At 36.0% G+C, this 16,104-nt stretch overlaps 1 protein-coding gene across 10 annotated transcripts in view; it reads left to right on the forward strand.

Annotated features, from left to right (window-relative positions):
• Positions 1-16,104, forward strand: part of VPS13B (vacuolar protein sorting 13 homolog B) — a 795,663-nt gene that overhangs the window by 68,572 nt on the left and 710,987 nt on the right. For all 10 annotated transcript variants that reach the window (XR_005796430.1, XM_040494097.1, XM_040494098.1 and 7 more), the window contains 2 exons: positions 9,916-10,083; positions 14,456-14,637. Coding sequence is in view for 9 of the 10 variants with exons in the window: in XM_040494097.1 (XP_040350031.1) it covers positions 9,916-10,083; positions 14,456-14,637 (350 nt within the window). In the remaining variant the exon portion in view is untranslated. The remainder of the gene's footprint in view (positions 1-9,915; positions 10,084-14,455; positions 14,638-16,104) is intronic.

The raw sequence follows: 16,104 nt of genomic DNA on the forward strand, positions 1-16,104 counted from the left end.
CCCCCCCCCCCCCCATGGTCTTCTGTTAAGTTTCTCAGGATCCACATAGGAGTGAAAACATATGGTATCTGTCTTTCTCTGTATGACTTATTTCACTTAGTATCACACTCTCCAGTTCCATCCACGTTGCTACAAAAGGCCATATTTTATTCTTTCTCATTGCCACGTAGTATTCCATTGTGTATATAAACCATTTCTTTATCCATTCATCAGTTGATGGACATTTAGGCTCTTTCCATAATTTGGCTATTGTTGAAAGTGCTATAAACATTGAGGTACAAGTGCCCCTATGCATCAGCACTCCTGTATCCCTTGGGTAAATTCCTAGCAGTGCTACTGCTGGGTCATAGGGTAGGTCTATTTTTAATTTTTTGAGGATACTCCACACTGTTTTCCAGAGCGGCTGCACCAGTTTGCATTCCCACCAACAGTGCAAGAGGGTTCCCATATCTCCACATACTCTCCAGCATCTATAGTCTCCTGATTTGTTCATTTTAGCCACTCTGACTGGCGTGAGGTGGTATCTGAGTGTGGTTTTGATTTGTGTTTCCCTGATGAGGAGCGACGCTGAGCATCTTTTCATGTGCCTGTTGGCCATCTGGATGTCTTCTTTAGAGAAGTGTCTATTCATGTCTTCTGCCCATTTCTTCACTGGATTATTTATTTTCCGGGTGTGGAGTTTGGTGAGCTCTTTATAGATTTTGGATACTAGCCTTTTGTCTGATGTCATTTGCAAATATCTTTTCCCATTCCGTTGGTTGCCTTTTAGTTTTGTTGATTGTTTCCTTTGCAGTGCAGAAGCTTTTTATCTTCATGAGGTCCCAATAGTTCATTTTTGCTTTTAATTCCCTTGCCTTTGGAGATGTGTCGAGTAAGAAATTGCTGCGGCTGAGGTCAGAGAGATTTTTTTCCTACTTTCTCCTCTAGGGTTTTGATAGTTTCCTGTCTCACATTCAGGTCCTTTATCCATTTTGAGTTTAGTTTTGTGAATGGTGTAAGAAAGTGATTTAGTTTCATTCTTCTGCGTGTTGCTGTCCAGCTCTCCCAGCACCATTTATTAAAGAGACTGTCTTTTTTCCTTTGGATATTCTTTCCTGCTTTGTCAAAGATCAGTTGGCCATACTTTTGTGGGTCTAGTTCTGGGGTTTCTATTCTATTCCATTAGTTTATATGTCTTTGTGCCAATACCATGCTGTCTTGATGATTAGGCTTTGTAGTAGAGGCTAAAGTCTGGGATTGTGATGCTTCCTGCTTTGGTCGTCTTTTTCAAAATTACTTTTGCTATTCAGGGTCTTTTGTGGTTCCATACAAACTTTAGAATTGCTTGTTCTAGCTTCGAGAAGAACGCTGGTGCAATTTTGATTGGGATTGCATTGAATGTGTAGATAGCTTTGGGTAGTATTGACATTTTAACAATATTTATTCTTCCAATCCATGAGCACAGAATGTTTTTCCATTTCTTTATATCTTCTTCAATTTCCTTCATAAGCTTTCTAAAGTTTTCAGCATACAGATCTTTTACATCTTTGGTTAGATTTATTCCTAGGTATTTTATGCTTCTTGGTGCAATTGTGAATGGAATCAGTTTCTTTATTTGTCTTTCTGGTGCCTCATTACTAGTGTATGAGAACGCAACTGATTTCTGTACATTGATTTTCTGTCCTGCGACTCTGAGGATTCATGTATGAGTTCTAGCAGACTTGTGGTGGAGTCTATCGGATTTTCCATGTATAATATCATGTCATCTGCAAAAAGTGAAAGCTTGACTTCATCTTTGCCAATTTGGATGCCTTTGATTTCCTTCTGTTGTCCGATTGCTGATGCTAGCACTTCCAACACTATGTTAAACAACAGCGGTGAGAGTGGACATCCCTGTCGTGTTCCTGAACTCGGGGAAAGCTCTCAGTTTTTCCCCATTGAGGATGATGTTAGCTGTGGGCTTTTCATAAATGGCTTTTATGATGTTTAAGTATGTTCCTTCTATCCCGACTTTGTTGAGGGTTTTTATTAAGAAAGGATGCTGAATTTTGTCAAAGGCCTTTTCTGCATCGATTGACAGGATCCTATGGTTCTTTTCTTTTATTAACGTGATGTATGACATTGATTTGCGAATGTTGAACCAGTCCTGCAGCCCAGGAATGAATCCCACTAGGTCATGGTGAATAATTCTTTTCATATACTGTTGAATTCGGTATGCTAGTATCTTATTGAGAATTTTTGCATCCATATTAATCAGGGATATTGGCCTGTAGTCCTCTTCTTTTGCTGGGTCTCTGGTTTAGGAATGAAAGTAATGCTGGCTTCATAGAATGAGTCTGGAAGTTTTCCTTCCCTTTCTATTTTTTGGAACAGCTTGAGAAGGATAGGTATTACTTCTGCTTTAAATTTCTGGTAGAATTCCCCAGGGAAGCCATCCGGACCTGGACTCTTATTTGTTGGGAGATTGTTGATAACTGATTCAATTTCTTTGCTAGTTATGGGTCTGTTCAAGTTTTCTATTTCTTCCTGTTTGAGTTTTGGAAGCATGTGGGCATTTAGGAATTTGTCCATTTCTTCCAGGTTTTCCTGTTTGTTGGCATATAATTTTTCATAGTATTCCCTGATAAGTTCTTGTATTTCTGAGGGATTGGTTGTAATAATTCCATTTTCATTCATGATATTATCTATTTGAGTCCTCTCCCTTTTCTTCTTGAGAAGCCTGGCTAGAGGTTTATCAATTTGTTTATTTTTTCAAAAAACCAACTCTTGGTTTCATTGATCTGCTCTACAGTTTTTTTAGATTGTATATTGTTTATTTCTGCTCTGATCTTTATTATTTCTCTTCTTCTGCTGGGTTTGGGGTGTCTTTGCTGCTCTGCTTCTATTTCCTTTAGGTGTGCTGTTAGATTTTGTATTTGGGATTTTTTCTTGTTTCTTGAGATAGGCCTGGATTGCAATGTATTTTCCTCTTAGGACTGCCTTCATGGCATCCCAAAGTGTTTGGATTGTTGTATTTTCATTTTCGTTTGTTTCCATATATTTCTTAATTTCTTCTCTAATTGCCTGGTTGACTCATTCATTCTTTAATAGGGTGTTTTTTAATTTCCATGCTTTTGGAAGTTTTCCAGAGTTTTTCCTGTGGTTGATTTCAAGTTTCATAGCATTTTGGTCTGAAAGTGTGCATGGTATGATCTCAATTCTTGTATAGTTATGAAGGGCTGTTTTGTGACCCAGTATGTGATCTATCTTGGAGAATGTTCCATGTGCACTCGAGAAGAAAGTATATTCTGTTGCTTTGGGATACAGAGTTATAAATATATCTGTCAAGTCCATCTGATCCAAATGTATCATTCAGGGCCCTTGTTTCTTTATTGATCCTGTGTCTAGATGATCTGTCCATTGCCATAAGTGGGGTATTAAAGTCCCCTGCAATTACCACATTCTTATCAGTAAGGTTGGTTATGTTTGTGATTAGTTGTTTTATATATTTGGGGCTCCCATATTCGGCACATAGACCTTTATAATTGCTAGCTCTTCCTGATGGATAGACCCTGTAATTATTATATAATGCCCTTCTTCATCTCTTGTTACAGCCTTTAATTTAAAGTCTAGTTAGTCTGATATAAGTATGGCTACTCCAGCTTTCTTTTGACTTCCAGTAGCATGATAGATAGTTCTCCATCCCCTCACTTTCAATCTGAAGGTGTCCTCAGGTCTAAAATGAGTCTCTTGTAGACAGCAAATAGATGGGTCTTGTTTTTTTATCCATTCTGATACCCTGTGTCTTTTGGTTGGAGCATTTAGTCCATTGATGTTCAGTGTTATTATAGACAGATATGGGTTTAGAGTCATTGTGATATCTGTAGGTTTCATGCTTGTAGTGATGTCTCTGGTACCTTGTCTCACAGGATCCCCCTTAGGATCTCTTGTAGGGCTGATTTAGTGGTGATGAATTCCTTCAGTTTTTGTTTGTTTGGGAAGACCTTTATCTCTCCTTCGATTCTAAATGACAGACTTGCTGCATAAAGGATTCTCAGCTGCATATTTTTTCTGTTCATCACATTGAAGATTTCCTGCCATTCCTTTCTGGCCTGCCAAGTTTCAGAAGAGAGATCGGTCACGAGTCTTATTGGTCTCCTTTTATATGTTAGAGCATGTTTATCCCTTGCTGCTTTCAGAATTTTCTCTTTATCCTTGTATTTTGCCAGTTTGACTATGATATGTCATGCAGAAGATCGATTCAAGTTACGTCTGAAGGGAGTTCTCTGTGCCTCTTGGATTTCAATGCCTTTTTCCTTCCCCAGATCCAGGAAGTTCTCAGCTATTATTTCTTCAAGTACCCCTTCAGCACCTTTCCCTCTCTCTTCCTCCTCTGGGATCCCAGTTATGCCTATGTTATTACGCTTAATTGTGTCACTTAGTTCTCTAATTTTCCCCTCATAGTCCTGGATTTTTTTAATCTCTCTTTTTCTCAGCTTCCTCTTTTTCCATAATTTTATCTTCTCACTCACCTTTTCTCTCCTCTGCCTCTTCAATCCGAGCTGTGGTCACATCCATTTTATTTTGCAGCTCATTTATAGCAGTTTTTAGCTCCTCCTGACTGTTAGTCAGTCCCTTGATCTCTGTAGTAATAGATTCTCTGCTGTCCTCTATACTTTTTTCAAGCCCAGCGATTAATTTTATGACTATTATTTTAAATTCATTTTCTGTACATTGCTTAAATCACTTTTGATCAGTTCGTTAGCTGTCGCTACTCCCTGGAGTTTCTTTTGAGGAGAATTCCTCTGTTTCGTCATTTTGGGTAGTCCCGGGGGTGGCGGGGAACTGCAGGGCTCTTCCCCTGTGCTGTCTGGAGTGACTTGCGTTGGTGAGTGGGGCCGCAGTCAGACCTGATATCTTCCCCCAGCCCACTGCCAGGGCCAGTCAGACTGGTGTGTACCTTCTCTCCTAGGGGCAGGTCTCACTGTGGAGTGGTGTGGCCCCTGTCTGGGCTACTTGCATACTGCCAGGCTTGTGGTGCTGGTTCGATGGGTAATGGCGTATTAGCTGGGGTGGATTGACAAGGTGCACAGTGTCGGGAGGGGCAGACGCAGCTAGCTTTGCCTTCGGTGGTCTGCTTTGGGAGGGGCCCTGCTGCACCGGAAGGGAGGCCGACCTGTCGGAGGGATGGATCTGCAGAAGTACAGTTTTGGGTGTTTGCGTGGTGCAAGCAAGTTCTCTGTCGGGAACTGGTTCCCTTTGGGATTTTGGCTGGGGGATGGGCGAGGGAGATGGCGCTGGCGAGCGCCTTTGTTCCCCGCCAAGCTGAGCCGTGTCTTCTGGGACTCAACAACTCTCCCTCCGACTGTCCTCTAACCCTCCCGCTCTCGGAGCAGAGCTGTTGACTTATAGCATTCCAGATATTAAGTTCCGCTAGCTGTCAGAACTCACTCTGTCTGACCCCTCCGCTTTTGCAAGCCAGACTCAGGGGCTCTGCCTTGCCCGGCGGGCTGCCACTCCACCGCCCCGGCTCCCTCCCGTCAGTCCGGGTAGTGCACACAGCCTCCCTACCCTTCCTACCCTCTTCTGGGGGCCTCTCGTCTACTTGGCTCTGGAGAATCTGTTCTGCTAGTCTTCTGGTGGTTTTCTGGGTTATTTAGGCAGATGTGGGTGCAATCTATGTGGTCAGCAGGATGTGGTGAGCCCAGTGCCCTCCTCTGCTGCCATCTTCCCCTTGAATTTCCTCCAGAACTTTCTAGTTTTTAACATTTATTTATTTTTGACAGAGTCAGAGCATCAGCAGGCGAGGGGCATAGAGAGAGAGGGAGACACAGAATCAGAAGCAGGGTCCAGGATCCCGAGCTGTCAGCACAGAGCCCAATATGGGGCTTGAACCCAGAAATCGTGAGATTGTGACCTGAGCCGAAGTCAGTTGCTCAACTGACTGAGCCACCCAGGCGCCCCAGAACTTTCTAAATTTTTGCCTACTAATTAACTCCTTGGGAAAAATCCTTGGCGAATTAAAATGTAAATTAAACCCTATCTTGTTGGTATTTATTAAATGGGCAGTCATTTTACTTCTCCAAATTTCTGACTGCATATCCCTTAAAAAATTCCTATATGAGCTCAGCTCATTGTATTAAATATTCTCCACCAGTATCCTGGCAAAGAATAATCGGTTTTAGGTTTAATGGTTAAGTCTTGTTACACATCTTTTTCTTTTAAGAAAGAGCTTGTTTATGATGAATTTAAAGCTTTTGTCAGTTGTTGATATCACAGATAAAAAATTATTGGCTAAGTTGAATCTACTCAAAACAGTTCTCAGACTTTTAAAGATCCTTTAGAGCCTTTATTAGAATTTACCCTTATAGTCAGAATTGCGAAAATTGTTCTATTTTTGGGAGCATAGACTGTAAAACATAAAAATAACTGAAGAAATACTATTTTTAGAAGCATAAAACAGAGCTGTATTCTATTTTAACTTTAAGGTAGCTTTTGGATTAACAAGTGATTTCCTGCCTTACCTAACAGGAGGACTAGTATCCTCTTTTATGCCGACATAAATCACCGTAAAGGAGTTGCTTAGGAAGTAACTGAACTTGTTGGGCAATTACTGGGAGGCAGAGCAGTTAAAGTTAATCTTACCAAAGGGGGAAAAAAAAGGGATAATTTGAGAATCCAGCTGGATAATGGTAAATCATTTTATTTAAAGTTTGACTCATATGGTTATTTGAGGACTCTTTTCTGGCAGCCTTATCCTGCCTGGGAACCATGTTAAAGTTCTTTCATGGTAGAGCTGAATTTCTGGTCTTAGAATTTTCTAGGGCAAAGTTATGGCTGTGTTTATAATTTTGAAGTTTGAACATTTACATAGATCTAGAGATACTTTTTGAGAACAGTTTGGTGTTGCCAGTAGTCATTTTTTGTACAACCTTGAAGGATGGGTGGCTCTTGAATAGGAAAATAATACAAATCAGCATCTACCTGTCAAAAATGGGAAGTACTGGGGTGCATAAATGGGGTAGTTGGTTGAACATCACGCTTGATTTTGGCTCAGGTCATGATCCCAGGATCATAGCCCCCCTCATCAGACTCCATGCTGAGTGTGGAGCCTGCTTAAGATTCTCTCTTTCCCCCTCTGCCTCTCTTGTGCTCTCTTTGAAATTAAAGAAAAAGTCAAGAATGTTAAAAAGAACTTTACCTGTAGTAATTTGAACATAAGTTGCCTACATGATGCTTCACAACCCTCAAATTGTACACGAAAATGTTTTTAGGTACGGTAACCACGTCATCAACCATGCAATTTCTGAGTTTCAGCAACTTGACTTCCCAGTGAAAACAGGCTAGATTATAGCTGTTGTCTTTGTAACCAAAATTGTTACATGTCATTTAATAGTATTAGGTAGGTAGGTAGGTAGGTAGGTAGGTAGGTAGGTAGATAGATAGATAGATAGATAGATAGATAAATAAATAAATAAATAAATAAAATCTAGTCTTTGTTCTTTAGGATTTCATAGTTTAACAGAGAAAATAATTATATCTAATCATACACAAATGGCAGTAATAACTTAAGCCTAAGGAAAGTGGTAGAGATGGTCTTAATATTGTGTAGGTTTTGGAGGACATTGGAGAAGAGGATGTAGGGGAGAGGACATTTATCCTGGGCCTATAATGAGTAGGGAGAATGGACAAAGAATATTCTAAACCAGAGAAGAGCATGAGCGAAGTCAGTGAAAGTTCATAGTGTTTTATTTGGTCCTGTGAGCATAGATGTATGTGTCTGGAGGAATGGGATTTGTGGGTGGGAGAGAGTTGGATAATAGTAGGAATTTCTGGAAAGGTTGATTACTAACAGGGTGTTGTTTTAGAGGCATCCAGTATGACATCTGGAGGTTCTGTTCCCAGAGTGACCTTACATTTTTAGATGCTTGTGGAAAAGACCTGGATTATTGTTACGTCATCTGAACGGATATACTCTGAGGGAGTCCCTAAATATTCAGTGATGAGAGCTAGTAGACCTGCTGTTTGAGACTCTTCTTTAGCTCACTTAAAGCTAAGTTATATGTGGGATTAGGGAAATAGTGTATCATTTTTTCCATTAGTTACTGTTACTTTGGTGTTATATTTTTAATAAGGAAATATAGTCTCTGGGAGTAGTTCTTTTTAGATGTTTATTGTTTATCTTTGGTGAATTGGCTTATCCATCTCAACGTGTATGCTAGTTTTATAATGAGAAACTGAGGGAAGATGTTAAAAAATAGATGAAAATCTATCATTAGTGTTCTGTCTGTTCAAATACATTTACAGTATTATGTTTCTATTCTCTTGCATTATCTATTTTCTCCAGTTCTGTCTTTGAGAGTTTTTCTTTTGAAGGTAATAAATACTCCTGAACTCTTAAGAGGTTTTTATAAATTCCTTATTGATGACACGTTTTTCAGAAATAGGAAAACCAATATTAGTCATGTTCTTGACTTCTTAGAAACAGGATGTTCATTTTTATTTTTATTTTTAACATCTGTGTTGAGTAGTAATAGCATGCGGGAATATACATTCCAAGATTGAAACTTTTGATATTTAAAATTTCTTTTAGAAGCTTAATTTGTTAAGCATTATTTTAGCATTTACTCTTATAAAAATATTTATACCTTACAATTTATTGATACTGTGTATGTTAATTTTGTAGCATATTGACATATTGTAGCATATTGACACTCTAAAAGCTGATAATAGTTTCCATATATGAGGAAAACTTGATCTTAGTTGTTTTACATTTCTTTCCTATTTGTATCCTTTGGGAATGAATGAAGGAGTAGGTTTTTGCAAACATGTTATGGTTGAATAGATTTAAATAGGCTTTCTCTCAGCAGTTAGTATAGATGTTAATAACATCAGCTGCTGACAGAAGTTGATTCTGTTTTGTCCAGTTAAGTTCTGAATACAAGCAGATAGTTCATGAAATAGCTGACATTTTAAGTAGCTTTTAAATAGGTTTTATAGTGGGAAATCAAGTGAAATAATTTCTTCCTGTGTTTTTAAAAATGCTGTTTATGTTTTGTTTTATTAATATTTTCAATTAAATTCCTCACTAATGTGTCTATATTCAAATTTATTGCATGAGAAACGTATGAAATTATGGAGTATCCCACAGAAGCATGAAATTAAAAGTTTGGAGATTCTAGGCCGCTAGGGATAAAAAAGAATATTCACTAGTTCTGTTTTGATTTTTTTTTTTATTTGTTTCTCATTCTTATTTCCTTGTGTTCTCATTATGGTTTTCTCTATTCATTCCTTCAATACTTTTCTTTTTTCTTATTCACTGTGTTTTTTCACCTCTTTAAATTCTGTCTACATTTTCTTCCTCATTTATATTCTCTCCTTTCCACTAGTTCATTATTTTATATTAGTAAGTGGAAATACTTGAAGCCATTATGATGGTCATATTTCTCCTATCTTTCCTCCTGCCAGCCTAACTTTTGAGTATATTTATGGCTATTAGAAGTAGGAAGAACAGATGGCAGCTGGCTCAAGAACAGTCTTAAAGAAGCAATTCTTCTTCAATACATTGAATAATCAGCATGTAGTAATTTTTTTTTTCAGTTGGGAAAATGTTCTTAAATAGGCAGAAGCCAGACAAACTACTGAATATAGGATTATCACTGAATGGGATATAGAATTATGTTATTAAAAAGGTGTAGTCTCTGTGATTTCTCTTAGTATATGAACACTTCATCATATAGAACTTGGTTATGTTTTTTTGGTGGTGGATCTGCTACATAATAGCTGTGTCAGTTGTGCAAGCCTGTCTACCTATCTGACTGTTCATTTCCTCTTTGTGTAATATGCTGAATGATATCCACCTATCATGTACATTAATAAGTTCAGTAACATTTTTAGAATAATTATTTATTGATAGACTTATGGCTAATTGAATCCTTTTTTTTTCCTATTTTGTAGGTTATGTGCAGAGTCTGATTAGACGAGTTGTAAATAATGTAAATATTGTTATAAATAATCTCATACTAAAATATGTTGAAGATGATATTGTTCTTTCAGTCAATATCACTTCTGCAGAATGCTATACAGTAGGTGAATTATGGGATCGTGCATTCATGGATATTTCTGGTGAGTAAATACTAAAAAGAGTTTAGATTTTTCCATTATTGAAATAGTTGTTTTGGTTTCTAAACCAGTTTTGGGCCAACTGGCTCTTTGATAAATCTAATGAGAGCTTTTTGCCTTCAGCCTAGAAAATGAACATATAAAATATAATTTAGCATACAATTACAGGAGGTTAATAGACCCTCAGATTAACAAATCCGGAACTCAATTTTTAATATTTTTAAGTTTTACTCTTTCTTACTGCATGCATATTTCAAGTGTATTATATGTTACAATGCTATGGGTTGTAATAATAAAAACAGTTAAATTTTTTAATGGATTTGAAGGAGGAAAAGGAACACTTTGATTTTGCATTGCTTGGTAATGGCAAAACTATATATCTGACTGATACACGTTTTAGGTTCGTATATTCCAGAGCATATTTGGGACTTATGGATCATCTTAGTTTTGTCAGAAGAAATAGTAATAAATCCTAATATTTCTTGATACATGTTCTGATAGGGTAAGGAGTATACATTTTTTTTTTTTTTTTGAAAAGGTAGTGAGAGTATTGTGAGCACCCTTTATCTATGACTTGCCAGGGAATGTATTTGGTAACAGTGCTGGCACTGAAGTTAGACTACATGGGTTTGGATCCTGGCTGTCCCACTTAGTAGAGATCTATGACCTTGGGTGAGTTACTTTACCATTTCTTAGTTTCCCCTTTTGTAAAATGGGGGTAACTAAGAGCTTGCTTAGAGTTACTGTATTAAATACATTAGAGCACTGAAAGCACCTGTATGCGTATCTTGTACATAGTGCTGAGAAAATGAGCTGTTAGTATTTACATTTATCTTCTCAAATTCTCACTCTGTAACATGATATCCTTATTCCTTTGCTTATATATTCACTTACTCATCTTAAGTCCTACTGTAAGGAAAGCAAAATGAAATTTTGGTCTCAACGTTACTTAACTTGCCTAGTTTAGGCATACAGCTAGGAACCAGCAGAATTGGATATAGTCTCATGTTTGTCTGTTCTCCAAGCTTCAGTCTTGACTTTTTTTTTTCTCTGTAGGCTCCACACTCAATGTGGGGCTCGATCTTAAGACCCTCAGATCAAGAGCTGTATGCTCTATCGACTGAACCAGCTAGGTGCCCCTTGATCTTTACATTTGAAAATGAAGAATAATGTTGTGAGGCATAAATCAGTGTATATGCAAAGTCCCAAGCACTGTTTCTGAGACATTGTGAATGCCTCCCTCTCATTTTCTGTTGAAAAAATATTCCATACAAAGGCCACAAGGAAAAAACTATGGAAAATAGAAAACAAGCAGAAGTGGATAATGCAGGATTGATTGAATGTGTTGACATTTTATGGGTAGAAATTTCACCTATAGTTTTAATATACAAGTAATGCCAATATTACTTTTGGAAATAACAGTGATTTATAGAGAGTCTTGGATTGGAAGTTAGGGCATCTTCATTTGAATCTTCGTTCAGCCACTAACTTTGTGTATAACTTTGGGTGAATCATTTGTAAAATGAATTATTACTACCAACGTGATGATTTAAGAAAACCAAGTATCCTACCACCTGAAAGTTCATGATGATGGTGGTGATAAAAACAGCAAAAATGGTGTCTTTCACTTAGTGAGTGCTTATTAACTGCTGGGCCTGGTGCTATGCTTTTTACATTATCTTGTTTTAACCCTTTAACCCTCTGAGATATGTACTATTATTTCCCCTTTTATTAATTTTTAATGCAACAGTTGATATTTACAAAGGGATTTAGGTAACATATTTGTTATAAACATTATAATGAGCAACTACCTCTGAATATTTAGAACATTTACAGTAGTTTACTCCCACCAATCTATTTTTCTCCATCCCATCCCCTTCCTTCCTCCTAGAGTTAACTGCTATATTAAATTTTATCATTTAATTGCTTAAGAAGACTTGTGCTATAAAAAGGAATGAAGTACTGGTGTATGGTACTACATGGATGAACCTTGAAAATGTTCTAAGTGAAAGAAGTAGACAGAAGGTGGATATTGTATGATTCCACTTATATGAACTGCACAGAATAGGCAATTCTGTGTAGACAGAAAGTAGTTTAGTGACTGCTTCAGGATTGGGGAGTGGGAGGTCAAGGAGGGGATTGGAGGAATTATAGCTCTAGGGTACAGAATTCCTTTTCTGACATGATGAAAAAGTTTTAAAAGTGATTGTGGTGATGGATTTGTAATATTGTCAATGTACTAAAGGCTACTTTGTTGTCACTGGAAATCGTTAATTTTGTGTTGTGTGAATTTTACCTCAATAAAGTATCAGATGTGGATGTATACATAAATATTACATGTATTTTTGAACAATGTAAAAACAGTGTGCTCTGTGTTGGGAGTTTGAGGTTTGAATAAAACCTCAAAGACTTCCTGTTTTCAGTGTTGTGCTTTGCATATTTTTCCATATTGTTGCATGTAATTATAGAGCACTTATTTTTACTTGTGAATAATCTACTTAGTCATGCCAAAGTTCAATTGTCTGTTCTCCTGATGATGGGCATTTGGGATATTTCCAGATTTTTACTGTTGCAAACAGTCCTGTTAGCAATCTTTGTGCATACCTTTTCATGCACATGTAGAAGCATTTCTTAAGGACATACACCGAGGAGTGGGTTTGTTAGATGGAAGGATTGCGAATTTCACATTTTCAAAATATTGCCAAATCATTTTCTAGAGTGCTCCAGAGTTACACAGACATAATTATTATGCCCATTTTACAGATTAAATTGCAGCACATTACTAAAGTACCAGAACTAGAATTCATTTTGTAAAGTTTAAAAAAGGTAGTTGCTGTTAGTGTTTAAGAAAAATATTGATTTCAAACTTGATAATATCCTCTGTCAGTGAATAATAATTTTCTAGAATACCCTTGAAATATGACCATTTTATGTTCTTTTAGCGTAATAGATAAACACGTGCACTCTTGAGTAAGGTTGCCAGAGTTTGAATGACAGCTCTGTTCTTTATAAACTAACATTAGACTGTTTCCCCTTACTGTGCCTCAGTTTTCACATCTTTTAAACAGAGGCATATAAGTATTAAAAGGTAGCAGATGTAAAAGACTTAGTGTATTATCTAATAGCAAATACTCCATAAAACATTATCATGAAGAGAGGGAAGGAAATATCTAGTGGGTTTCTTTCATTTCTAGTTCTGTCAAAATTTCTTTAATTTGTGTACATGGATGTAATATCAGTAACTAAATCATTTATTTATATTCCATGTAAATTGAAATAATATGTAAGGTTTGGGTATTATTTCAACTAACATTTAAAATTCATTTGCTGATAAAACTTGGCTATTTCCACACATGTGCACATTCTTTAGTTTTTACTTCTTAAAAACTTAAATCCAAAAAAATTTAAAAGGTGAATTAGAGGTTGCCACTAGAATATACTCAGAAGTAGTTTTATTAAAGAATGGACTCAAGCATATTTTACTGTTTTTGAAGATTCCCATGACCATAGCATGTGCACAGCTGCTAGCTTAAAATCACTGACCAAATAGATTGGGGCCTAACATTTACCTAGGAATTGCTTATTAGGAATAAACCTACTCATTTGCTAAAGGTTTCATTTTTTAGCTTGATGCTTTATCAGCAGTTGTTTCATTTTTATTCTCTTGAAAACAAACTGTATACTGTTTGTAATTTGGTAATTTCTTCATGAGTTATTTAGAGCAGTGGTGTCCACTAGAATTTTCCGTGATGTTGGAAATGTTTTATATTTTTACAGTCTAGTATTGTAGTTACTAGCCACATGTGACTGTTGAGCACTTAAAATGTGGCTAGTGTAACTGAGGACCTGAAATGTTAGTTTTAGATAATTTTAATATATATATATAAATTTAAATCACATATCACTGGTGGCTACCATACCTGAGGGTGCAGGTTTAGAGAAGCTGTTAAGTTTTTTTGGTGTGAGATAGTAAACGAATGACAGTTGCTCAGAATGTTTTTTTAAATTTGGTTTCTCAAGAATTTTATCTAAGTTATTTGGTATCTCACTGCAGATAGTGAAATGTAGCAAAATTTTTCATAAATTTTCTCTTAAACTTACAGTTAGACACCAAGCAAAATGGGGACAAGCTACTTCATTTCTTTGTATTTTATTTGATTCTTCATACTTAGAATGGGTACTGTTGTGCCTATTTCATAAGGTTGTTGGAGGATTTAAATAATAAACGAGAAATTCTTTGCATAGGTTCTGGCATCATGTATTAAATGCTGTGTTAATCTTATTTCTGCTATTATTTTTATTACCATTTGTACCAATGAATAGTTGCCTTTTTTCCCCTTTCCTTTTTAATTAAAATGTTTTCCTTTTCTTTTAGCAACTGATCTGGTGCTGAGAAAGGTTATCAATTTTTCTGACTGTACGGTTTGTCTGGATAAACGAAATGCTAGTGGTAAAATTGAATTTTACCAGGATCCCTTATTGTACAAATGTTCCTTCAGAACTCGTCTGCATTTCACATATGATAACCTAAATTCCAAGATGCCATCTGTTATTAAAGTAGGTGTTTCTTTTTCTAGTAGTTGAATTGCATGTCTTCCTTTTGGTTCTTGGTGTGCTAATTCATTGGTTCTTGTGTGTGCCAATTATTAATCTCAAAAGTATATATCAGTTTTTGTGAGAGTTTTATTTCTATTTATAGTTTTTATGTTATATTGTTTATTACACATTATAACTTTCTGCATTATGTGTTCTAGTAAAGGGATTTTGGGTACTTTCCCCCTTCTGTGACTGTAGTTTCCTTTGTAGTTTGTCCAACTGTTTATTAGTGTTTTTCTCTTTTAAGTAGATAGAGGAGATCCTATGAAAAGTGTAATTTTAGTGGATGAATATCATTGTATTTTTCAATACTTACAATTTAATTAACGTTATCTCATAACTGTAGTTGTTACCCATCCTTCTTAGATAACTTTAAAAGGCTTAATGCTAACTTAATATCTTAGCTTATTGATTCAGGGAATTTTAGCTTTTCATGTATGGTTTCAAAATATTATTAAAATCTTACCATATAGGAATTTTTCAGGTTATGTCTTTTGATAAATGTGAAAATTTGTTCTCTAAGATATCAGAATATAGTCTAAGTGTAAATCTTGTGTTCTTTAATTATATAACAGTTTTCTAAGTCTCTGTATATCAGTTTTTGAAAAAGAATTCCATTTGTGATCTTCTTGTTAGTAACTGCTACTGTTGAATGAATTTTCATTGTTGAGTTACATGCCTTTGAATACTAAAGTGCTGTAATGGAAAAGCTGGCCCTGAGTCCGAACACAGGTATTGACTACTGTTCCTGGTTGTGTATGACTGTAGAAATTATTGTTTTATATTTTTAGAAACATATAACTTTCTATTTTATGTAAATTTACTATATTCACAAAATCCACCTGTTTTTCTTTGGTAGTGTTTTAGTGATCAGTGTTTTACTTTTTTCCCCATTATATAGAGTGCACATTAATTTATTGAAATTCTATTACTTTTTCTTTCTAGTTTTGAATTAGCATTTTGCCAACGATAAGCATAGAAGAGTATTAATTTAATGATATTGATGCCTGTGTCTCAGGTTAATGGGCTTACTTTCCTTCTTTTGTCTTGAGTCTGTTAGTAATGTTGGGGAATGTTACGGGTAAATTCAGCGTCTGAAAGCAAGTGATGGATACATGGATGCCTTACTGTTTAAAATAAATTTATTGATAATAGTACAAATGTAATTATACATTTTAGAATGTGGCTAAATTAGAGGAAAGTAAAAATAAGGTAACTTGGGGAAAACTTGGTGTTGGCATATAAAGTTTATGTTCTCAAAATTGACTAGCCATGACATACCATTGTAAAAAGCACCTTAATATAAATAAGTTTATTGACATGTGGTTTTTGACTCTGGAAATCACCAAATATGAGATACCATTATGCTCAACTGAAATAAGATTGAATTTTTTATTAATACCATTGTAATGTAAGAATTTGTCATTT

Source organism: Herpailurus yagouaroundi, unplaced genomic scaffold (genome assembly GCF_014898765.1).
Source record: "Herpailurus yagouaroundi ecotype Mexico unplaced genomic scaffold, PumYag 186, whole genome shotgun sequence".
Lineage (NCBI taxonomy): Eukaryota > Metazoa > Chordata > Mammalia > Carnivora > Felidae > Herpailurus > Herpailurus yagouaroundi.